The 25,000-nt window shown below is 39.8% G+C and overlaps 3 protein-coding genes across 4 annotated transcripts in view; all 3 read left to right on the top strand.

Moving 5' to 3' along the window:
• LOC131676627 (uncharacterized) overlaps window positions 1-3,630 on the top strand; it is a 36,422-nt gene extending 32,792 nt beyond the window's left edge. For both annotated transcript variants that reach the window (XM_058955823.1, XM_058955822.1), the window contains exons 3-5: window positions 1-74; window positions 2,641-2,978; window positions 3,038-3,630. In XM_058955823.1, coding sequence (XP_058811806.1) covers window positions 2-74; window positions 2,641-2,978; window positions 3,038-3,124 — 498 coding nt within the window. In that variant the 5' untranslated portion in view covers window position 1 and the 3' untranslated portion in view covers window positions 3,125-3,630. The remainder of the gene's footprint in view (window positions 75-2,640; window positions 2,979-3,037) is intronic.
• A 6,050-nt stretch (window positions 3,631-9,680) lies between these two features.
• On the top strand, window positions 9,681-24,580 carry LOC131693344 (uncharacterized). Its single transcript, XM_058981090.1, has 6 exons — window positions 9,681-9,864; window positions 22,485-23,513; window positions 23,637-23,979; window positions 24,053-24,179; window positions 24,245-24,323; window positions 24,436-24,580. The coding sequence occupies exons 2-6, from the start codon at window positions 22,501-22,503 to the stop codon at window positions 24,578-24,580; spliced, it is 1,707 nt and encodes a 568-aa protein (XP_058837073.1). The 5' UTR covers window positions 9,681-9,864; window positions 22,485-22,500.
• Window positions 20,354-20,692, top strand: LOC131693349 (uncharacterized; the record flags this gene model as incomplete). The annotated part of the gene is made up of 2 exons (XM_058981104.1): window positions 20,354-20,401; window positions 20,579-20,692. Coding segments are annotated over 2 exons (162 nt in total), but the record flags the coding sequence as incomplete, so codon positions are not given.
• Window positions 24,581-25,000: the final 420 nt, after the last annotated feature.

The raw sequence follows: 25,000 nt of genomic DNA, 5'->3' as shown, positions 1-25,000 counted from the left end.
AATGCCGCAATTTTCGATAGTTTGTATCAGCCTGGTCATCGTGACGATTCTTGTGCAGAATGCCAGCGGAAAACGTAAGTATATTAGTCGTGCCAGTTAAGCCAGGTTATTCTGAATGCTGAAGTAGGTCGTTCGTCTTTTCGAACTTTGTGAAACAATAGCGATTTTTACGACAGCGAATAGCAGGCCTAGAAATATCAAAATTTTCCCTTTTAAAAATTTCACACCATGGACGCCGAACTACCAAAGCCAGCTTGTTTGACATTTCAAATGAATGCAAACACTTACCTGTATGCGGCAATAGGCAACCCGGTTATTGATAAATTATGTAGACTGACTGTAATTGGTGATAATCGCATGATTGTTGATTTTATTATATATTGCCACTTATTCGATTTTCTTTCAATGTGCACTTTCGGGAAATCGACTGTTACGAAACAGTAACCAATTTGTGCGTTATGATCCAGTTTATTTTGGATAAGAAAATGTGTGAACGGATTAAATCATATTTTTCGTTTTTTTTACATTCCAACTAGTCTTTTTATAAACAATTATAAACAATTATTATGCAATATACTAAACAAGTCTTTCTTCATTGAAGACAATGCAAAATCATTGCGTAACAGCGACACATGACGGATCTATCAGGAGGACAAAAGAGCCTGCCAAGAACGTACCTTCGACACAGGCAGGCTCATTTTTGTGGCTGTCGATGGCACCGTTTGAGACCCTGTACTGTTCACTGTCCCGAGAAGGAAATTAAATGTTGTTTTGCCAACATGTAGCGTGAAGCACAGCAACCACAAATGCAACTGCATAACGAAACCGAATTAAACTGCACCTCTTCCTCTTTCGCTCTTTCGGTCTATCTGTCCACCGTAAGGAAGGTTGAGGGTAGCAAATAAATGAGCACAACGCTTGACGCGACGGTGGAGTTGTCGTATGCTACAACGACAACAACAACATCAACAAAAGACAATGTCACTCCATTGCTTTCCGCTGCTTCCAACAGGTTGTGTACGGGGGCCGTGGTTTGCCGGATGAAATGAGACGATTTGAAAGAAAGTGCAGCAAATTCAATTGATGCCGGCATACAAACGACGGCAAGTAAGCCACCTAATAAACCATATTATGAGCAACTGTTCACTAGCGCATTGTCGTGTGCAACAGCAGAGTACTTCAGTTCTGTTGTAGATGAGATACATTGTGATGTACAACAAGGAGTACCTGTCCTTGATGATATAACAAAAGGTCGAAGGTAACAAATGATCGTATGTGACGAATGGCTAAAAATAAGTGAATATCTAGATTGTATGACACAAAAAATCTAAAAGAAATTAGTAAATGAACGAATGTTTAAAGAACAGCTCATGCTAAGAACAAGGATAATATGGAATAGATAATAAATTCATATTAAATAGTCACAAAATATTTATAAATCAAGAGAAACTTTAATCGAAATGAAAGTATAAATATCAATGAAATAAAAACAGCTCATGATATAAAGAAGGGTAATATTAAATTGAGATCAAATTAGCATTAATCAAAATAGCTACTTGACGAAAAACAGTTCACAGCATAATCATCATCATCGTCATCGTAGCTTTACAATCCGGATGTTTCGAATCATGATCGTATGAATTTTCTACGACTATTTTGACACTCGATTGGATGCGTCATCCAGTGTCATATGTATTTGGAATTTGGAGATCGACTTTGAGGTGCAAAACCACTAACTTGGCGGACCAAATAAAACCACCCATAGCAATGGGATTCATGTAGACTTAACTGAAGGCTTGTAGAAGAATCATTCTTTCATGTGTCATGTTGTAAACTGTTAGATAATTTGCTATTAACTGATAGAATAAATTGTTTATTGTGGAACCAATAAGTCCAAATCTGTACGTTTAAGCTTTGCACAGTGTTTACTCAATAAAGTAAAATAACAAGAATATTGCATTTTCAACTAACCGAACCAAGCATCGTAGATAATTCGATCAATTTCGCTCCGCAGCTCGTTTGTTCAACTCAGGAAATGCGGGGAAATTTTAGTAGAAAAACAGCGGGAAGCAATTTCATATCAGGTACGATGATGGGTTAAATCTTTGTTCCGGCTGTGGGTGGTAAAACGATAAATATGATATTGCACACAATGTGCAAGTGGTTGGTTGTTTGCCGGAGTTTTCTTGAATGGCAGTGATTTCTTCAAAATACAAGGTCAATTAAATTTTTTGGCAAATGCAAATGTTCACGAATGGTCACCTGCTTTGTGTCTAGTCCTTTCCGCTTCATTATATAACGAAAGCCCCAGCCCATATTGTCGTTTTAATTATATTATCTTCTGAATAACGATCTGGAAGGACAATGATCATAGTTGATATACAGGCATCCAGAAAGACGGTAGTGTCAAATCAGAAAGGAATAAAGTGATTTTCATTTTTCACATTTGGTTAGTTTTTTGATTCAAACACAACTTTGCGCGATGCTTAGTTCAATGTCATACTGAGTCATTTAGAATCAACTTGTCAACGTTATTTTACAACGATATCGATTAATAATTAAATTAAACTAAAAACCTTACACTCAAACAAAAAAAAACAACCAATAGATAATTTTCTCACGCAAATTTCCCATTCGCAGGAGGCTGTGCCGCATTCGGTCACGCTTGCTACGGAGGTCACGGTAAGCGTTCCTCATCATCATCGTTACCAGGGGAGAGTTTTGTGTACCCGGGTGGAAACGAGCGACTACAGCCAGCAGATCTACCTTCGCTACCATATCTGAAAATTGCCCTCCTGGATCGGAGCAAGAGTGTAAATGCCGCACCCGAACTGAGACCACTAACCGCGGTGGCCGATGTCGGTGGCGGTAGAAGTGGGGAAATTTTCGCAGTTAGAGATCCGTTGGTGACTCCGGTGGAACAGAATAGATACGATAATGGGGTTCGATTTGCGATGAATGCTTTCCTGAGACAGTTGGTAGGTGATTTTTTTTACTATATTAATCGAATAGAAATAACTTGTTCAGTTTCTTATAGTTGGAAGGAAACCGTGCCGCAGCATTTCAGCGGCAGGAATCGGAAGCCGAGACGGGCTCTCAGCTAATAAACAACGAACAACAGTGAGCGTCGTCCTCCTAATTTGTGGCTAGATGAGGGTGATCAGGACGGTGTCCTCTATGCTAAAAAACTACGAAAACCGGCTAACATCGTCCTCGGATATTGAGCGAAAATGAGGTTGTTTGCTGTTGGTGAAACGAAACGGAAATTTGTTTTAATTTGAGCAGCGAGTTTTTAATCCATCTCAGTGAGTTTGTTCCATTTTCCGATTCGTTTGTTCTGAAACTTTGGAGCTCTAACTGAAATAGTGAAATTATAAGGGGAATCTACAGACTCGTGGTGACGAAAGAGGAAGCGAAATACACAGTTTGTTATCAATAGAATGATATGGGCAAAAGCCAAACCGAGTCCTGCTACAAAACGTACGCAAATACAGAGAAAATGAAAGAAAAACTATGTCAATATGCAAAAGTTGTTGTTTACTTTAAATATAAATTGTACCACAAAAAATGCACAAAAAAAAATAAAACTAATAACAAATAGTTGAATGAAACTTGTAAGGCTGGAACAGTTTGATTCAATTATTACAAAAACATAGCTAGTAATCAATTTCATCCGAATATGATATATCCACTCTCCGAGAAGTGTCTTTTACTCCATTGGAAGTGAAGAATACTTCCATATTGTCTATGTTATCTGTGTCGTTATTTTCTTTATCCCTAATCTAACACTTCCTAATCCTTCTCATCGAGAAAATGATGAAAAAATATCACGGCAAGGCACAAATCTCCGATAACATGGGGAATGCGTGTCATTTGAGCCAGTCGCTACTGATAGCTGAACTGTGGGCCAGTCGCTACTGATAGCTGAACTGTGGGTAACAAAGAAATGCTTGCCGCAAAGATTTTACTCAAAAGTATCGTGTCTACGTACCTGAACGGGCAGTTGAGATCAATGGAGTAATCATCCAATTGGGGCGCAGACATGCAAATATCTGCAAAAGTATGGGGTACTCCATGCTGAGGTCAGTGAATATTCTGGACTGTAAGCAATTGCGTTCCGTAAACATCGCAGAGAATAAGAAAACTTCTTCTTCGTGGTCTTCGTTTCTGGTGACCTTCATCGGGTCAGCTTCAGCTTTGACAAAGTTTGTCCTCTTGGACCGGATTCATCTACCAGTCCGCCTAGTATGGCCCGGGTCATAAGCTGCATTCTTTGCAAATAATTAGCTACCCATTGTAGAAACAAGGCGGTCAAAAGTGTCCCTACTGCAGGGGATCCCGAATATCTTCTAAATATACCCCGCATACAAACTGAACGAGAAAAAACTGATGCGATCCTTTAAGGAACGTTCCAAGTGGTCTTAAACCGACCACGTCTATTATCTGTTTCCTTCTTCAATGTAAAGTGTGACCCTGATGACCTCACGATTCCTCGTAAAAACCCGAGAGTCTCAGGGACACGATCTCTTCTTGGGTCGCCAAATGGAACACCTCAAGGAAGTGGTCACAGCAATTCCCGTATTTTCTGGAGGACTTCATCTGAAAATACTTACCAGGTTACCTTTAAGCAAAGGTTCCTTGTTATTACTAATGTAGATGCGGACTCTCTAGGTAAGGTGGGCGCAATAGAAGGTGACATCTATGAAAGACTCCAATGAATTTTTCAATATTCAGCGTCAGAGGATACTCAACAATTGGCAAACTTTGTGGAGCAACGAAGAACTTAGACGATGGCAACATTCTATTATAAAGAAGGCATCAACGAAGACTTGGTTCAGGCAGGTAGATGTGGGTCAAGATTTCCGAGGCGCATTTTCGACGTATTGGGCTCGCAAAGAGTAGTGATGAGGGCTACTAGCGCTAGTGATGAGGGCTACTGTGACATCGAGCACGTTATCTGGGTATGTGACGGGTATTGTGACACCAGGTCTCAGTCCAAGGATGTGACTGCTTTCGTCATCACCCCAATGCCTGTTTTGACGGAATGATGTGATGCCTTTAAAAAAAATGTCTTAGGCATAAGCCTCCGTTGCAAATAGAAAATTTTCCTAGTTTCAATTGGGTAATAAAATCTGATCCTCATTTCTCTTAATAAAAATCGATTGTACCTTTTTGTTGTATATCGAACTGTATTTTCATAGTTTTAAGATAGCTTTTATCAAATATAAAAATAATTTCAAAATTGTAATTCTCTATCCTAAAGAATCTTGAAATGTAAAACAAAGAAAAAAAAAACTGATAAAAAAACCGATTACCCCCACGGATTGATACGATCTAGCCGAGCTTTGGCTCATAGCTTCGTGTGGAAGGATTTGGGGATCATATAGTGTACAATGACTATAATTGGTGATTGCAACGATTTTTGTCGGTAATTGCTTATAATGCTGTTCGTCATAATTTCTAATGTTTCTATGTTTTCGAGTCTGTGCAATTAGTCTGTGCTAAACCAGGAATTTTGTTCTGAAGCAAAGAATTCGAGTGATTGTATGTTAACGTTAACGTCGCATGCGGGACCAGATTTGTATTGTCGAGAAGAACACGAGCGATTTTATGTTAACGCTTGATCGCGTGGGCGCTTTTTATGTCCTGTTTTATGAATATTCCGGTGGGAATGTTCGCACGAGCCATTCTAATGTTTAATTTTGAGTGAGCGGTTCAACTTAAGAAAGGAAATGAGCTCCCACATCCCACTGAGGTTTAGGTTTATGACGCCGTGCGACTTGTAATCTTGTAGTGTAAATAAATTCAGTATTTTTGTTTCATTATCGCGCGAGAGTGGGCGTTTGTATGGTGGTACATGAGCCCGCGTTTATAAATTTGTAAGTGCTACCACATTGGCTTAATTGTTAGGACGTTGCGATTGCGAAATCGTAGGCGTAGGTATGCGTGAATGATTGCGTTTGCGCCCGGGTTTGTATTATCGCGAAGAGCTCGAGCATCTGTATGTTATTGTGAGCGTTCAATTAATTTTGTGGCCATTTTCATTGCATATTTTTGTTTTCATTTGAGTGTCGCCATTTTTCAACATATTCTCGTCTTTGTGTTCTTTTGAGTGTCGGCGAGAGCGAAACAACACATTAATTAGACATTAATTCAGTAAAGGTTAGATGGTCTTACGACTCGTATACTACAATATATGAGATAGATATTAGATATTGTGACAATCATGCGATGAATTATTGAAATGAAGAATGAGAAAAGCAAAAATATACCACACTTGAAAAAGAACATAAGTATTCCAAGCACCCCTTATGTCGCGGTGAAACAACCGACTTCTAACGGTAGGGTCTTCGCTAAGCTACAAATCGCATTAATCGCTCTCTGATTTGCTTTGGACTATTCCACAGGTTTGTTTCGCTTGGGATGCTGCTGTTCGAATCACGGTTCACATAATTGAACGTACCTAATCTTCATGAAAACTGCCTTTTCTGTTTGGTAAATTAAGGAATATTTTGCACAAACTTACCTTTGAAACCGGCTGCAAACCAGGACTTCAAATATCGCCAACACAAATGACGGAAACAAGCCATTTTGTATTGCTAATAATAATGACAGGCATGTTCATGTCAACAGAGATCAGTAGATTCAATAATAACAGTTATTGATGTGGTTCACAAATCACAACCGCACCCTACAGTTTTCCCTCATTTAGACGAATATCAAGGAAATTACACAGTAGTTTGGGTGAATCTTTGCACACATTTGGGTAAGTCGTGTAAAGTGTGTTGGTCTATATATCACGAAAGATTGCATGCAAGAAAAGCTTCTCGCTTCCAATGTACAGTTCAATATACACCCCCAGCTGATGACATGAACTATCCCTTGGCGCCATCTCAGTACATGCATGATTCCGATGGATACGCATTTTTTTAGTAAAAAATCAACTATCATTCTGCGTCAAACGGATCATTGAACCGTTTTTGCTCTTATGATAGAGTCAATGTGTGAGGCTATAAATCGAACCCAAATCGGCTGCATTTCGGCAACTCGCGTTATTGATGGAGCTTCAAACATCGCTGAGAAAAGTTTGCAAATTCATGGCTTACTTGCTGTTTCGAATTAGGTGATGTTGTCACGACAGCTTTTAAACTTTTGCTAATGTACAAGAGGGTGCATCTTTTCGACCTTTGAAAGCTCCGTTACAACTACTCTATTGCTGATTTCGTTTTTAGAATCGAGTCGCTCTAGGTTCGCTCTGAGCTGTCACTTTTGTATGGGTTTTGTAAATATTAGAGCGAACCTAGGGCGACTCTGATCTAAAACCGAAATCAGCATATGTCAACTCCAATGCAAAGCTACTTTGATCAAATTAAAAATCATTTTGAAAAAATCCACGCATACCTTTCGCATTAGATAGTTCAAAACACGATTGTAAATGTCACCTACATATTCAGCAAATTGCTATTTTGGCCACAGCCAGCATTGTAATAACAGGTACACGTGCATTCGTTTGCTCGGTAGCCAAATGGAAAAGATAAACATCCTTACGTTTGTTCACGACGAAGGCGAGATTTCACGTATCGTAAATGAGGATACAAACACGGGTCGCATATCGAGAAATGAAAGTCACATTTCTTTACTTTGCAACCCCTCTCCCACAACAATCAATATATCTCGAATGTACAAGGTCATCGAGATTTCTATTTACGGACCGCCGATGGTTTACTAGGAATCAAATTTCACCTTTTTCTTCGCTCACAGTTCGGAAGGGTTAACGATCTTAAAGGTAAACTACCGGAAAAATGGCTGCTGTGGTTTCCATCGAACCGGAATGATTGACTTGACTGCCGCAGACTTCGAACACACCACGGGCTCGACCTGCACGCCAGCCAGTATACCCCACACATGTCGTCACACATTTTCACACCAGCATCGATTCCACCAGTTGCGCCGATTTGGTTGGCTCGGCGAAAGGCTCGTGTAAACAAAACCTCATGTTGTGGCGCTGGCTGTTGTTGTTGTGGTGTTGGTGGTTATGGCAGTAACTCGTGCAAGCTTGGAAGGACGGCGAGGAAAACCATCCTACTGGTTTGAGCGCCAGTCAGCACACAATCAGTCAGTCAGTCCATGCAGTGATGGTAGTAGGCGAGGGAAGAAAGCCGAACGAAAACAACACCATCAGATGAGGGCTCCATTCATGGTTTCGTTCGTCTACGCTGTATGGCCGACCATGCGACCCCACCCACTCCCGAGAACGGATTTGCGTGTGGCGGAAGGTTTGACGGTCAGTGCGACGGGTGATGGTGGGGACGGGCGGCTCATCCGACGGCAATTGATTCGTTTGCTGGAATCGTGCGTGACTGTTCCACTTTCCCGGGGTGAACTGAACAATATTATAGCGCTGCGGGATGCAAATATGTTTATTAGTCACACTTATCGGTTGTTGACGGAGTAGGCTGTGTTGTTTTAATTTCTTATAAAAAAAATGTACAGCAAAAAGTATAGCTCTAACTTCTAAGAAGGTCAGAGGATCGAATCTTAGAGCTTTTATAAAGTTCATCTTCAAATACTTTCACCTCACAATGCAAATTCAGCAAATATTTATTATTTGCCAATTAAATTTAACGACTGGATATCGGATGAGAAATAACACAACAATCGAAAATGCGCCATACATGAACTGTGCAGTAATACTTCGATATAGAAATGTCACACTTTTCGTCACCATAACGCAGTAGAGTCATTTTTTTATTCAACATCAAGGTCAATAAAAGTGCTACATGAGCTCAAAACTCCCTTATACGCAGCTTAGTGATCGTTGTGTGCGGTGAAGAGTAAAGTGATGATAGTAAATTGATGAATATCCTATACCAGTTGGTTATTCGATTCCATCACTCCCTGGGGCACATCATTTCACCACATAGTCGGTGCAGCACTTGGTCGTCTTTCAGCGTTGTATCCGTTGTTTTCCCCGACAGAATTTTTCACATAAATTGAACGGTAGACCGCGAAACATTTGTGCTTTGACACATATGGTTGAAGGATCTTATTGGATCTTATTGGTTTCATGACACTTGCAAATTAATTGCTCTCCTTTAAAAAAAAACTTTGCAGATCGAATTCTATCGTTTCCACCCTAGACTTTCGTATCTATGGCAACGCTTTTAATGAGATTATTTTATTGCACGCAACACGTACTTTTTATGTTTAAATATAAGACTCAGCTTTTTCGCGCTCAAAAAAAATCTTTTCCAATTAAATGTAAACAGCCAGCGATATATTTTATGGCGAAAGGTTCCAACCTCGATGATAGGACACCCACCCCCACCTCCTTCAATTCCTTGCCACCCACTATCTTTCGCTCTTTGGGATGCCATCAACAGATTGTATCGCGGTAGAACACCGAATCGCACGACGCGACAGAGAAAAAAGTGTACTACCTATAAGTCTGCATGCATTCGGTCCTATAAAGAAACCGGTCGCTAGCTGGCTGCCTGACTGTATTTGTAACCCGTATGTGGGTGGGGGTGTGTATGCGTGTTCGGACAGGCGGTTGAGGGATTCGCCTCGAAGGACATTCGTTTGGTTTGCCGCCGGCTTACAGCAGTGTTTTGGCTGACTCTGGCTTTAGCCTGTTCGATCACCGCATTTCCACGGCGGTTTCAGTCCTGTCGCTGAGTTCGACGCGGTCGTTTCGTCCTTTCGGTTGGTGTTCCATTAGTGGGGCGTTGTGGTGTTCTTTTTTCTTCTTTACTAGCTGCTTCCTTGGATTATCAGTGCGCCATCGGATTGGCGGGTTGCAGTAGATACAACTTTCGAGCGGATTCTCTGTGGGAACGGTGAGAGTGGAAAGAAGATTCACAGGTGCTGCAATTTATGTACATATAATCTAATTTTTATTCCAACGGCGAAGTGTGGGCCTCGCAGGAGACAGTGTACGTTAGAATAGAAAGTAAAAAGTTGGAATTTAAAATCAAGACTAACGTTATCGCATTGACTAGTGGGAGGCGGTTTAACACACAGTAAAAGATCAAACGTTATACCGTTTCGATGCGAATGTCCCACTGCTTCGAAATTCGTGCACCATCAAATTTGTCAACGTATATTTATCTGAAAGTGTCCTAGCGTCTTTATTGAGTCAACTTTTCCACCCTTTAAACCACGTATATGGCACCCCTATCCCATTTGTATTAAACTGACATAAGTCAACATCTCAGCGCGCACACAAATTATGGGCCCCACTGACAGTTCAAATTGTTCTGCTTGTTTTGTTCGAAGCTCGATTTTCACTAGTCAGGTACTGTATACCGTACAGTACCTCAATTTTGAGACATTTGTTAAAAAGTCTCAAAATATTAGATAGCTGATTGAAGAAATGTGTTGTTTTGGACATGTCGGCGAATAACATAAACTTTACACCATGGTGCACCAACAAATTAAATGAACTCGACTATTATAGAATTGTGTTGAATGAAAGTGATTCTGTTTATTGTGGATCGACCCTAACGCGACGTTTTAGATGTTGGCATAGAAATCATGGCAGCGTAGCAGATACCTGCTTTAAACAGTTATTGAATTGCTGTGCTCGAATTGTAGTAGGCGAGAAACAAATGTCACACAGTAACTAGAATTTTTCTTTCGTCTTGTTCACAATTTTATTATATTTTCGCATTGCAGTGATTCAAATAGTGGAAGATATCAATCTCTTTAAAATCTACTGATTTTTTCATAAAGGAAACTAATATCAGCTGATTTATTGTGCAAAAATGAGTGGTCAAAATTCGTAAAACATTGTACATAATTGCAGTCATAAAAACAGAATGCAATTTATTAGTTCTAATACCGAATCTGAAGTATACTTCGTTGAATTCGAAGTAAATTGATCGAAAACTGATTATTCTCACAGGGTAAAGGTTCAAAAGGCCAAATTCGTTTTTCAATAGCCAATACTCAACAAGAATTTGGTAGGTGTCCGGAATTCTAAACAAAGTCATAAAATTAAAAGCTTAAAACATAGAAATATGTGGTAGAAGTAAATTAAAATGATATTAGTATGAATATTTAATTTCCGATGAACGTTGAAGCGCCAATCGTTGGTACTACATTCCACCATTACGGGTGAAGATGGGGTAAAATGCTCCTCTTCCTTTGATCAAAAGTTACTGAAAATTCCTATAAATCATAGTAAACATACCAAAGTTTCACAACCGTACATCAATTGCAGTTCGAGATATAAACAAAAAAAATAAGGTGCTTGTGTGGCTCATGTAATGATTTTTAGCTCATATAAATGGTGTTTACCTTTATATCAGGTTCACTGAGCAATCTGCCCTGTTGTTGCAGTGCATTCTACCCCTCTGGATAAATTTTTATTTTTGCATATTTCGGATATCTAAGATAAGAAAAATATGCTTAAGAAAGGATTTACTCGAAATCAACTTGGTTCGTCTGCTGGAGCTTATCAAACTACCAACTATCAATTTTCATATAAGGCTGACAAAATCGGGTCAAAAAACTGATCAAATCGGGGGCTGATAAAATCGAATTCTGAGAAAATCGGGTCTTTACTGTATTTCACAAGCAGCAATATCATCGTGATCAATATAGTATAAATCAGTAAAAAGTCCAGGAATCAAAATTGGATGAATAATATTCCGAATTAATAAAATTTTAAACCGAATTGCTTATATAATCCGTTTATTTGTTACGACTCGATCAAACGGGTACCTTGCACAGTGCAGAAGCGCTAAACCGTTCCACTATAGTTATCAATACACCAAGCAATCAATTGTATCAGCCAATTTGTTGCTTATCCGCTGCACAAACAGTACAGTATCGCAATGAACCCACAGAAAATAGAAGTGTCATTAGAATGAGGAAAGACAATTTCGATTGGCTTTTAGCAAACTCGTACCTACAGTCTACGAGGTGGACAGGTTAAAAAAGTTGAATTGTACGCCAACTGTGTCGGTGCCAGAATACCCGTCTACCTGGCAGCAGTGATAGAGTATCTTTCCGCCAAAGTATTGAAGCTAGCAGGAATCGCTACTGCCCGTGATAACAAAAATTTGTTTTCTGCAGCTGGCCATTCGAAATGACGAAGAGCGTAACAAATAGTTCTCCAGTGTGACCATGGCCTACGGTGGAGTGCCGCCTAACATCCAGGCCGGTTTGCTGTCGAAGAAGACCAAAAAGAAGGCCTCCATAACCTAAATCGCAATCTTTCTGGCCGAAACAGCGGGCAATTCTTTGCATAAAGGGTTGATTTAATTTTCTCTAATTAATGTACATTTTGAGGATTTCCAATATGTTTATTTTACTACTCTTTCCTTCGTTTTCCTGGTATGTGCCTTTGCATTCGGTTCGCCTACTAATACTCAGACTTCCCATGAACATCGACAAGTTTGCACCTGTGTACAAAATTTCGTGCACGCGTTCAACATCAAACATGCTATGCTTTCGTGTACAGGCTTGCCTCGAGCATCGAATCCAAGCGAACAGTATGCAAACTTAGGTTTAAACATTCTGTGCGTACACCGGGTACGTACACAAGAAAGATACACACAAAACAAAACAAGATGGCAGTAATATTTTTGAAAAAAGTTGCAAATTGGAAAAAAAGGAAAAACGCTTGCTAATTCCATACATATTCCAAAAAAACTAGGTATGTGCAAAAGTCGATAAAATCGTATAGAAATTGTTAGCTCCATTAGAAAACAATGAAATTCCAAGGGCATTGCCGCAGAAAATTTCTTTCCGGGACATGCTTTTTTCGGGAAAACGGTAAAGTTAGCCAAAAAATCATGCCCATCGACTTACTAGGAGATTCTGATGACAATTTATGGCACAAGTTAGAAGGGGAAAACCTAATTCTATTTTACTTCATTGCGGCTATGGCTCTTACCCACCCACTTTTTTTACATACATGCTATAAAAGATCCACGGCTCCGGTAAGCTAACGCATTGAGCCATTTGAAATAAACTAGTTTTCCGATCTGTACATTTCACATCCTTGTTCTCACTTGAGTGCTATGGCTCTAAATTTTTCATGACTTTCTCTACTCGGTAACCTCTAGCTAATTGAAGATCGTTAAAAAGCAAGACGAAGAGAAAGAAAAGTGGGAACATTCGACACTTTTAAGTGTATTAATTTTATACTTGTAAAATTGAACATGGCGTTTGGGCCACTGGAAATATACAGAAATGATCGGACGAGCATCCTGATTCTGTGGCTAACGATAAAAAGAGAATAAATAAGTGCCCCTATTGTTGCGCCATCATTTGACTCAATGCGTAGAATAAAGATGGCAGACACTGCTCTAACCAACGGCTTCAAATAGGTACAATGATAATAGAAACATGGCGAAAATAGGCTCATGACTGAACCGAAACAAAAAAAATTGGCAATAGAAAAGCCCACTACGTTATTTGTTTATGCTTTTCTTCTTTATAACCTCTTGTTTTTTCGACTTGATAGAAGAAAAATGACAACCGCACTCACACATAGAAAAAAATGTGCCCACCTGTATCCGCCTTGGTTGGGTGCATCTCGTGCAAAATTAAAACAAAAAAGAATCCTGCAAGGTAAGAAAAATATGTTCAAGAAAGAATTTACTCTTTACTCGACTTGGTTCGTCTGCCAGAGCCCATCAAGCGAATTTTCATGGGAGACTGACAAAGCCGGGTCCAAAAGCTGATAAGAACGTCAAAATCGGGTCTTCACTGTATATGAGAGCTCAGTTCGCATTTGATAAATCTCCTATTACGTCTATAGAATTGTATCCCTAGTTTTAAAACACCGGTGAATTTTCTCATAAATATTTTTCCCCCGTTTGTGTACCAAACTATATTGTTAGTTTTAAGATAACTGTAAATATTTCCTAAAAAACTATTACTATTGAATTCCTTGTTTTAAAATTTTTCATAAAAAAAATCTTTTGCTCCCTCTCTTGTATATAGAATCTTATTTCTAGTCTTAAGATAGCTGTAAAATTTTTCTCTTTAAAAAAAAATATTTCACCATTGTAACCTCCTAGTTTTAAAATATCCAAAATGTAAAAACAAAAGAATTTGGCACCGCCAAGCTAACGCATTTGTGCCTATCAAATAAACGAAATGAATAAAAAAAAAAAATATTACGTCTATAGTAAATTATTCGAATGTCAACATTCAGGTTGATGAAACATAATGCGTTCAGAGCATTATCAAAATATATAGGTAAAAATAAAATTTTGCAGGACTAATGATTGATTCGATATTAATTGCTGGAATATTAGTTAATATATGAATATAAATTGACCATATTAATACCACATGTGAATATAAATTAACTCATTGAGCATGGTTCACTAAACCTTCTAGTTAAATCGGAACTAGTCTTGCGTTGCAATAAACACATTTTTCGCCAACTGAACAGAATTATATCCATATTCACGTACGTACTGGTCATTTTCTGCTCGAGTTACTGCAAACTTTAGCCTATAAATTGAACCGGCTCCAAATTGGTCCGAACGAAACATTTTTCGCTTCGTCTACCCCGCACCAGTTTGCCAGCCGCGGATATCTAAGCTTGAACAAATAAAGGAATAGCGCGAAAAGGAGAGGAAAAAAATACTTCCGAAATTGGAGTTAAATTTTGCCGGAAAAATATTCATTCACTCACCCCGGGCACGCTCGCAGCCTCCATCCACCCATCATCACACCACGGTCGAGTGAATATTCCTTCATCATCATCATCATCAGCAATTATTTTGATTAAATTATTATTGATCAAAACGCTCCCATCGCAGCTTACCTGGCGGCACACGAACCACCCGCCTCCTGACTGGTGGTCGGTCGTCTAGCTGGCTGCCGCAGACAGGACTCATCTGGTGGAAAATGACTTGTTTGTGGCGGCTCCATTCTCTTCATTTATCATAAACGATCGTAAACTAGACAAGAGAATGGGTTCATATTTATTCGTGGGTGTGAGAGGATGATATGCTTATCGGAGTAGGCTTTAAATTACATAGTTTTTATTTTTCCCGCCGCGCAGACTACGGTTGTACCGTGCTGATTCGAGTGTTCGACTGATGCGAATAATGGACTACGTTAATATTTAAAAATTTAATTGAAATCATTTAAATGAGTATTGATAGCATAGCATAGCAAAAACGACCGCACTTATCGTGGGGTTGTTGATACAGTAAAAACTTTTTATGCGACCGTATAGTTCACTGCACACCTGGACTTAAGGACATTATAGATGCGAGCCACAACATAGCTGCTACGCCACACACACCCCTCTCCCCTGCCTAACCACGTATCTGACATAAGCAAATATAAAAATACGTTGCCACGAAACTGCTACTTAAAGAAGCTAGAATATTTTCCTATACGATCAATCCGAGTTTTGACGGAATGCCATCTGTAGCTCCTATTTTGTGCGAAAATATCACCCCTCTTCACTTGGGGTTTCTTTTCGAAACACTTCTTCTCGTTTTCATTGCACTTTTTCAAATGCACTTTTTTCACACACCACTGCAAAAACACTCGCGAAACTTTAATCGTTTACTAACAAAACTTCAAATTTTCTGCCAATGTGCAGATGACCAAAGGAAAATGTTCGGAAACTCTCATTTGTGCGTTTGAATTTTCACTTCAGATTTCAGTTTTTCCTAATGTAAACAAGCGAGTCGGCTCCTAGCAACGTGGCTTCCACATATCTTCACCTTAAGAAGATACGGGAAACTCACGCAATCTTCATAGGTATTACGGATGTTAGTAGTTTTGTTAGTAGGGAAGGAAAATGGGATAAAGGTTTGGAGTATTTTCATATATTCAACAAAATCGATCATAAAAATTATTATATATCGGATTGATCTCACCAAATTTATATGGGTGGCAGTAGGCATCAGGCACCATCGATTGACTTCTTTCTCCTAGCATTCCACTTATCTGGTTTATCACAGCAATGAAAAATCTGGGGGGTAGTTGACGAAGGAGGCATCGACGGGGACCCGGGTGATAATTCTGACTGCTGACGTTTTGAATAAAGTGACAACATTATTTTGCTCACCTTAAAAAGAATACTTTTGAATGGTTCATTTCTTCAGTATAAAAAAGCCAAAACTTGCGGTACCAAGAACTGTTTTTCAATCGGTGAAAAAATGTGACAACTTTGCGCAAAGCCTACTCCTCTCGCATCATTTAAATAAGTACTGATGTCCGTAACTTCAATCGTAACTATAGAACGCTATTAAGCATTTAAAAAGGGCATTTCGTTAAGTTCAAACGAACTTACTGAAAAACAATTCTTGTTAAAAGTTACTTAGCCTTAAAATTAAAAATAGATTGCGTTTATTTTCTAATAAATAATATTAAAAAACGATCCCAAAGTTAAATCTAAACGGTAGGTGTCAGGAGACTGTTCTCTAACTCACGGCTTTCCCTGATGATATATCCCAATCAACAAGAACGAATTCAATATCGTTATTAGGTATAAAACTCTGAGTTTGACTCAAGTACATTTACAAAATACCGTGCTGCTCCACATATTTCAAGCTCGATGGTGGCGCACGATCCAAAGATACTGACAATTTGCATCAAATTCACAAATGAAAATCGTTCGGTTGTCCTACTCAAACTGTGTGTATAACACAAAACTAAACACATAAGCCTCAGGCAATGTAAATTGACTCGTGACGACGAGTTGATACACAATTTCATTACGTCCAGCAGAGCTGTATTTGCAAACTGCACGTGTACAGATATATGCATAGAGATAGAACATTTATCACAGCTCATACACTGCCTGCAAATAAACTCTACTGCAATTGTAACGCTTGTTTCATCAATAACAACCACGAGTCAAATTCGAAATTATGAAACTCCCTATTGTGTTCCACAGCAATTTGTAAGCTACGATAGGAAATTTATCACCTTATTGGTTTTACTGCAGTTTTGTTTCAATTGATACGTCACCTTGATTCCTGCAGTGGTAATTTGTTTGCCAAAGAAAGTCATAAAACTGTGGTGCGGTCGGAAATTAATTGCATTTTTTTCCTCGGCACTCGGACATCGGCATCAATATAGTAAGATTTATCGTTCTTTTTTCTCCCTCTCGCTCTCTCGCACACCGGTACAAGTGTACATATCTTGTCACCAAAACCCACCACCAGCCCCTAGCCAAGATTAAATATGACAGTGTTGGTGTGAAAAACTGGCGCGAAATGCGAAACTAATGATCGAGATGCTAGTCGCTTGCCGAGGTGGAACCCATTATTGGCTGCATCATTGGCAGCTCAAGCTAAGACAAATTTATGTTCTCTGCAGGGGGAAACTTCTTTCTCCTTCCGGAACCCGGTTGGATTTAGTACTCAGGCAAAGCAAAAGGCGAATATCGAATAAATTGTGTCATTGTCTCATCCGTTATTGCGAATTTCTACTTCCCACGAAAACCGCGGACGATGATTGCCATCATTTGAAAAGGCGGTATATAGATAAGAGAAAGGTATCCTTATCCAGACTGGGAGATGTTGGGAACACATAAATGCAACGCAAATGCCGGTGGTTTTAGGGGGGGGGTTTCGGACTAGATAATCCGTGAAGATTTAGTGCAATTTGTGTGGTGGTGGTTCTGGCTCGACCTAGCAACCGACTACTATGATGCGTGTACATAGGGATGTACAATATGTTGACAGAAGCGCACACTGCTGGCCTTTGATGACGTATGAGTGATTGAAATGTTTGCTTGTAGGTGATTAATCATGTACCCAAATTTACTTTTAACCATGTTTAAATAAAAAAAGCAATCATCATCACTCCACCTCACTCTTTTGAGGCAGACTCAAATATTTTTTGGTGTTTGCAATCGAGCGTGTCTGGTGGCACGCGAATGGATAATTTTTGTTCGATACTGGGGTAATACTGCAGGGGCTTAGCCAGATCAAAAAGATTGTTTGAATTCTGCAAGTTTCAGACATTCCAAAAAGTTTAAAATTTAAAAAAAATATGAAATACCACAGATTTGTACCTATTTTGGATTTAGCTGTTGCTATGTCAGCTTTGAACCGTTTTTTGACGTATCTCAATTCATTTATTGTAGTTTCATAACTTGATTCATGAAGCTGTATCAAGAACAATATCAGACCCGAATATGTGAAGATCAAATAACTAACCCCGGTTGAGTCATTGATCGTATGCTGAGAGGGAAGGGGGAAATCGATGAAAGTCTATTCTTCATGTTAATCCTGAGGCTAGAGAAGATTTACGAAGAATGTTCAAAATATGACGTAAAACTCATCATCGGGGATACAAATACACAAGAGTCGCACAAAAAAGAATTTTTTCAATCAATTTTTGACTTGAAAAACTTTCCACTCAACTACGACTCAACGACAGCGGCCTAAAGTTGATAAATCTCACCCTTGTTACAGCACGTTGCTTTTGTTCTGCACCGTATTTGGCGATTTTCTGCATTTTATAGGTTTCCAGGTTGTTCTATTGATTTATTCTTCTTAATTAGAGACTCCATTTCCTGTTTCAGTTTTCGATTGGAAGTCTGGCTTTTCTGCCTCTTCCTGGCACTTCATCCAAAGAGTACACACTAAGCCAGCCAAAAGTTGTTCGGTAATTTCTTTTGACGACTACCACAGTAAAGTGATATTTTTACGGAGCTTTCAGCAAATTATTTAAAAAATTGCGGTAAAGTTTTCATTTTTTAACGATTTTCTGTAATTTTTCGAATAATTTGCTGAAACCCGCAATATTTTTCACTGAATTTATCAGCACTTCTGTTTTTTTCGGTACAAAAACATTATCCAGTAAAAAACTGACTGATTGTTCGGCAAAATTGTACCAACATTACCGAACCTCGTCAAAAACTTACAAAACAGGTACAGCAAATCAGTTGTCAAATCGCCATTTTCAGAGGAAACTACTGACTGATCAGTATTTTTTGACGTTTGGATAGAACGGATTACGGGGAGTTCGGTAACCGAATTGTTTTACTGAATTGATTACCGAACGGTTTGCTGTTCAAAAACCCAGTAAAATTTTACTGTACCCAGTAATTTAAATTAAGTGTGTAGTGTTTCCCAAACTTGTTTATGATTCACGTGATGAATTCTAAAGTGCCTCACCAAGCTGCGCATTTGGGTTTTCATTTAGCCATGCATCCAAAACCTGAATGTTCACTTCAATTTCAATTCGCTACATTTTGGAAATGAAGAATTTAAACCGTACAAAAAGTAAACAAACAAAAGATGGCAGTCGAATGTACAGCATGCTGGGCTGAGCACATAGAAATTAAAAATGGACAGTCCTAATGACACTGAACAGGTCAAAAGCAAGCGTCAACATTTCTGGAGTGACAGCCAACTCGTTTGTGCCGTTAGATTTATTGTAGCAGGGCGTTGCATTCTCTAATCTATTGTTCATGCGAGTTCTCACATGCTGCTTGGCTTCCCGGACATCATCGGCGTTGATCGCTGAGCAGTGGAAGAAGCATTTGTCCCTTTAATTAACTCTGACAAGACAAAGTACATGGTAACTGGTAGGGAGCGAGGCATTCCGAACGGTGTTGATTCTAAGGTGGAAACAAACTATAGAGTGGTCGATGTCTTTGAGAGATGTAACTGATCGTTACTCCAAACACTTATGTGTCAGACCACGTTCTACACTTCTCAGGGAAAGCTCCTAGTCCTAGTTCGATGTCACACTGATTTATTTTTATTGGTCTTTTCCCATGATTTCTTAGGACTTAAATATTACGATGGGAAGTTCGGTGGCTTAGAAAGGCTTAGTTTACCTCTTCTCATTCGCTTACTTTTCCATCATTACTTAGTTTAAACCTTTTGAATACTTAATTTTTCTGCAATTTTAATTTTTCTGTGCCGCTTTGGTAGATGGTGGCTAATGGCGTTCTTAGTCGTGGTCGTTCCCTTCGAATCTCAACGTTTCGCCTCATGAACCACGAGCTGTAGCAGTATACAAACATGCTGACATCATGAGCCGCAAGAGATATCAACAAAAGGAATGAAGAGTGAGAGAAGAGAGGCGAGATAAATGAGAGATGAGCGCGAACAGAGGTGTTAGAACAAAGAGATAAGAGTAGAGAGAAGAGAGAAGAGAGAAAAGAGAAGAGAGAAGAGAGAAGCAAAAGAGAGAAGAGAGAAAAGAGAAGAGAGAAGAGAGAAGCGAGAAGCGAGAAGAGAGAAGACAGAAGAGAGAATAGAGAAGAGAGAAGAGAGAAGGGAGAAAGAGAAGAGAGAAGAGAGAAGAGGAGAAGAAGAAGAGAGAAGAGAGAAGAGAGAAGAGAGAAGAGAGAAGAGAGAAGAGAGAGAGAGAAGAGAGAAGAGAAGAGAGAGAGAGAAGAGAGAAGAGAGAAGAGAGAAGAGAGAAGAGAGAAGAGAGAAGAGAGAGAGAGAAGGAGAGAAGAGAGGAAGAGAGAAGAGAGAGAGAAGAGAGAAGAGAGAAGAGAGAAGAGAGAAGAGAGAGAGAGAAGAGAGAAGAGAGAAGAGAGAAGAGAGAAGAGAGAAGAGAGAAGAGAGAAGAGAGAAGAGAGAAGAGAGAAGAGAGAAGAGAGAAGAAGAAGAAGAGAGAAGAGAAGAAGAGAGAAGAGAGAAGAGAGAAGAAGGCGAAAAGAAGGAAGAAGAGAAAAGAGAAAGAGAAGAAGAATAGAGAAAATAAAGAAGTAAGAAAAGAGAAGAAAAAAGAGCGATAAAATATTAAATACTATAAGCAATTTAAAAAAAAAAATCACCTATTTCGTACTGGTGCACGGTCGGGTAGGAAACAACATTCGACGAGCAGAACCGCTAGTGCTCTGGCTATGCATTTTGTTGGTTTAATATTCGGTAATGTATCTCGGGTAACATTTAAGCATATTTTTATTACTTTGGTTTCGATTCAGATAACTTAAAACTGATCTAGATCGGTTCTTTATTTTGATAGACTTTGTTTATGTTTGTACTTTGTTCAGATGACCCTAATACTACAAAATGGACGTAGATGGCGCTACAAAGTAATACATGACAGTTACTTCTAAAATGAATTTTGACGATTTTTTCTTTCGATTTTTTACGAAATGTAGCATTAATATCATTATTTGTGACTGGTGACGTGCCCGCTAAACAACTGGCTGGTCCCAGAGTGATGTCTCAATAGTAAGCATAGAAGCTCTGTTTGCCGAGGTGGAATGTGCAACGAAACCGTCTTTGTTTAAAAGATCCAAACGCCTGTTACTATACAAAATTCACAGACGGGAAAATTTTTTGGACGAAGTCAAATTTTTGTGCGTAAGGACACAAGACCTAAAATATACTATGTCTTTTTTTTCTTCTTATTTTAATGTTTCGAATTCTCTTCGTCAGTAAACTAACACCAACTTAATGCTTGTCCAACCAATGTGCTGTGTATAATACGTAAAAATATCAAACAGACAACTTTGCTGTAGAAAGATTTTCTAGAACTTCGAATTAATCTAGAAAAGTTACTAGGAACAGAAGCTGTTCAGGCAATACTACTATCTACCCAATATAATTTCCCAAAGACATCAAACCTCCAGGATACATAATCAGATTGCAATTTTTTTTAGTCGAAATTAGCATCTTTTCTCTTTCAAAATTATTTTCTAAACTTTACCGTTTTGGGATTATAGAACATTCCTGGATACGACACTGCCGGTATACAATTTTATTTGTATTCCCATCACGCGCACGACGCCGCCTGATTACAATAGACATTTTCGGAGTCGACAGGCATCGTGTCGGGTGTCGTCGATGCCGGTAGGGATTTTCTGATGATTGATTTATTTATTTTACCCCCAATCCTCGCGGTCTCCCATTCACTAACTGCACTAACCACATTCGCCACTCACTAACTGAGATTTAGTGCGGTCAATCGCCGTTTGTTTCGTGCTTTCCTTGCGGTTGATTTTATGTGCTTTGGAAGCGGATTCAGTTGGGTGGTTGACGGCTGGTTTTTCGGAGTTGAATGTCCTTTTGAATTTTTGCGGCTGCAAAGAAAAACAACTGTCGCGAATCGATGGTTAATGAGTTTTAGGATGACGCCTTCGATTGACTCCAGTTTGATGAATGTTAATTAAGTGATGCTGATAAGTTAATAATAGCACACTGAATTGAGTAGTATTCTTGTTAAAGATAAGGCAAAAGTAACCAAAGATAGAATTGAATGGTAACATTCTTATAGTGTCCTTTGACAACTATCTCAATCATAAACACACCCTCGAGGACACTATTAACCCCATGAGCTTCCAACCATAATCTTCCACTTTTCCCGGAATATAACACTTCCTAGGGCTTCGTAACATTAATCAACTCTTTCCGTTCTACGTCTCTGCCTCGAGCTTCGTCACTCGCGTCTCCATTGAAAGATCAACAAGTAAAGCAACAACGAGAAATACTCTATTCCGAACACAGTCGGCGTTGAACAGCCACCCACTGGGAGGAATATTAAGCTTTTACATTGCTTTCTATTTACAGGCAGCAACGGTCCACCATGAAGCCCCGTCCGGGCGTCTCTCGAGCGGATAGTGCATCAATAAAATCGGTCAGCTCGGAGGACGTGAGTACGGCTAACGCCAAATGGCACGGCAAGGGATGCTGCAGTGCCGAGGCTAAGAATCCGGCATTCAAACGCGGTCGCCAGATTCAGTTGATGCAGATGATCATCCTTCCGTTCATTCCGATCCTGGCACTGATTGTACAGACATCGTACGAGATGATTGACATTGTTAGCTACCGGATGGAGGCGACCGAGATCGAAGGACAAGTCACGATGGCAACGGGCCTAGGCAAAGTGGTTACTAGATTGCAGCAGGAACGTTCGGATGTGGCATTCTTTATCTACACGAACGGGAGCATGCTGCGAAGGAACTTGACCAGGGGGTTTCTTGAGACAGATAGAGCATTGGAGAATATGTCCTCCTGGCCGGATATGATGATAGCTACACTGAACGACGGGAAAGTAACCTGGCTGAATATGAGCGAGTTTCGGGAGGAACTGGAGGAATTTCGGGATAATATATGCTCGGAGAATAGTACGGTTCGTGATGTGCTGCATTGGTACACGACGGTGAACGGAGCTCTGCTGGAACATTTGACCAACCAGATCAAGGATGCTAACAAAAGTGGGGTCTGGCGCTTTTTGTTGAGCTTCAAGAATCTACTGAAAAGTATCGAAAGTTTGGACATTTCGTCGGTGTACGGAATAAATTACTACGGAAGAGGTTTCCTCAAGACAGAACCGTACGTTCTGTACGTCCAGCATGACATTGTGGGTAAAGAACTGCTGAACGGTTCGTTGAACTACATTCCAAAGCTAAAAGCGATGTACAAAAATCTCACTCGTGGAATGCGAAACTATGGGAAAATTAAACAGTGGAGTGCTACGATTCGGATGAATGCTCAAATACCAGCGAATGTGACGACAGCGCGCGCCTACTACGAAGCCATGGCCTCCTACATTGACGAGCTAAGAAAGCTACAGGACAGAGTCAGATGGATCATCAGGTAGGTATTGCATTATTCAGGAGAACATTTTCAAAGGGACCTAAATAAAAATATTCCTTTACGTCATAGTGAAAAGTTTCCATGGAAATGTTTAATCATTCGACATTTTTTCCACCCTTGCAGAGAGGAGGTGCAGAAAGTGCTGCAGAAGGCGGACCGCATGGAAACATTCGGAATCGCCATCCTCATCGTGGTGCTGATTGTGTCCCCTATAATCATCATTTTGGTTCGCAATGCGGTAGCCACCATTCAATTGTACGCGGTGAACCTAGCCTATAAGGCAAGAGAGTTGAAACGGGAAAAACGCAAATCCGACTCGCTGCTGTTTCAAATGCTCCCGGCAACGGTGGCCACCCAGTTGAAGCAGGCTCAAACCGTCCCTGCCGAGTACTACTCGGCGGTGACAATATTTTTCAGCGATATTGTCGGATTCACGGAGATTGCCGCCGAGTGCACACCGTTGGAGGTATGCAACTTAACCAATCAAAAGTAAAGTTTATTTGCTCAATCAAAACTTATTGTTACTCAATTGCTTTCAGGTGGTTTCGTTCTTGAACTCCATCTACCGGATGTTTGACGAGCGCATTGAGTGCTACGACGTGTATAAAATTGAGACCATCGGGGACTCGTACATGGTGGCATCGGGACTTCCGGTGAAAAATGGTGGTATCATCGTTCTGATTGGCCTCTCTCACTAACAATGAAAAATGTGTGCCTTTTTTTAATTGCAGGCAACAAGCATGTATCGGAAATCGCTACCATGGCACTGGATTTACTCGATGCTGCTGGATGTTTTAGCATTCCACATAAGTGAGTTTGTTAGTGTGGATGTGTTACAATTCGAAACCACAGAGTTAAGAATTTAATCCCTTTTCTTAGTTAATGAATGTTACGCAAGATATTTCAAATGCTTTATTTTTAGTGCTAACGAACCCGTTCAGATACGGGTAGGAATCCACACCGGGCCAGTGGTGGCCGGCATCGTTGGAACTAAGATGCCTCGGTACTGCCTTTTCGGAGACACAGTCAACACCGCCTCCCGTATGGAATCTACTGGAGAAGGTTAGCCAATGTTTGCTTTAAATCATTGAAATGCCGGCAAAATATGGAATGCAAAACGATTTTGTCTAGATGTAAATAATTGAGTGCAACCCTCAAAACTCGTATGTTGCGCTCTAAAAGCAATTCTCCAGTAAAACCAGTCAAAAAATGAGCCGCATTTCTGGTTGGTTCTTAGCTGAATAGTGATCCAAAGAATTGGACTACATAATTACTATCCTGATTAAAAAAATTTTCAGTCAGGATCCGGTTAGAGAGCGTAAAGTACGCTATACTTGCGTCCCGCAGTATTAGCTTCGTTGTGTTCGCCATGACGACACAAAGTATTACCACAGCCGTCACACGTACGCTTGTCTAAACACCTTCTTTAATATTCTTTCAAGATCTTACAGGTTAGTTCGCATCCATTTGATGACGCCGAAGCTGTA

Source organism: Topomyia yanbarensis, chromosome 1 (genome assembly GCF_030247195.1).
Source record: "Topomyia yanbarensis strain Yona2022 chromosome 1, ASM3024719v1, whole genome shotgun sequence".
Lineage (NCBI taxonomy): Eukaryota > Metazoa > Arthropoda > Insecta > Diptera > Culicidae > Topomyia > Topomyia yanbarensis.
This window is presented reverse-complemented; position numbering and strand designations above follow the sequence as displayed.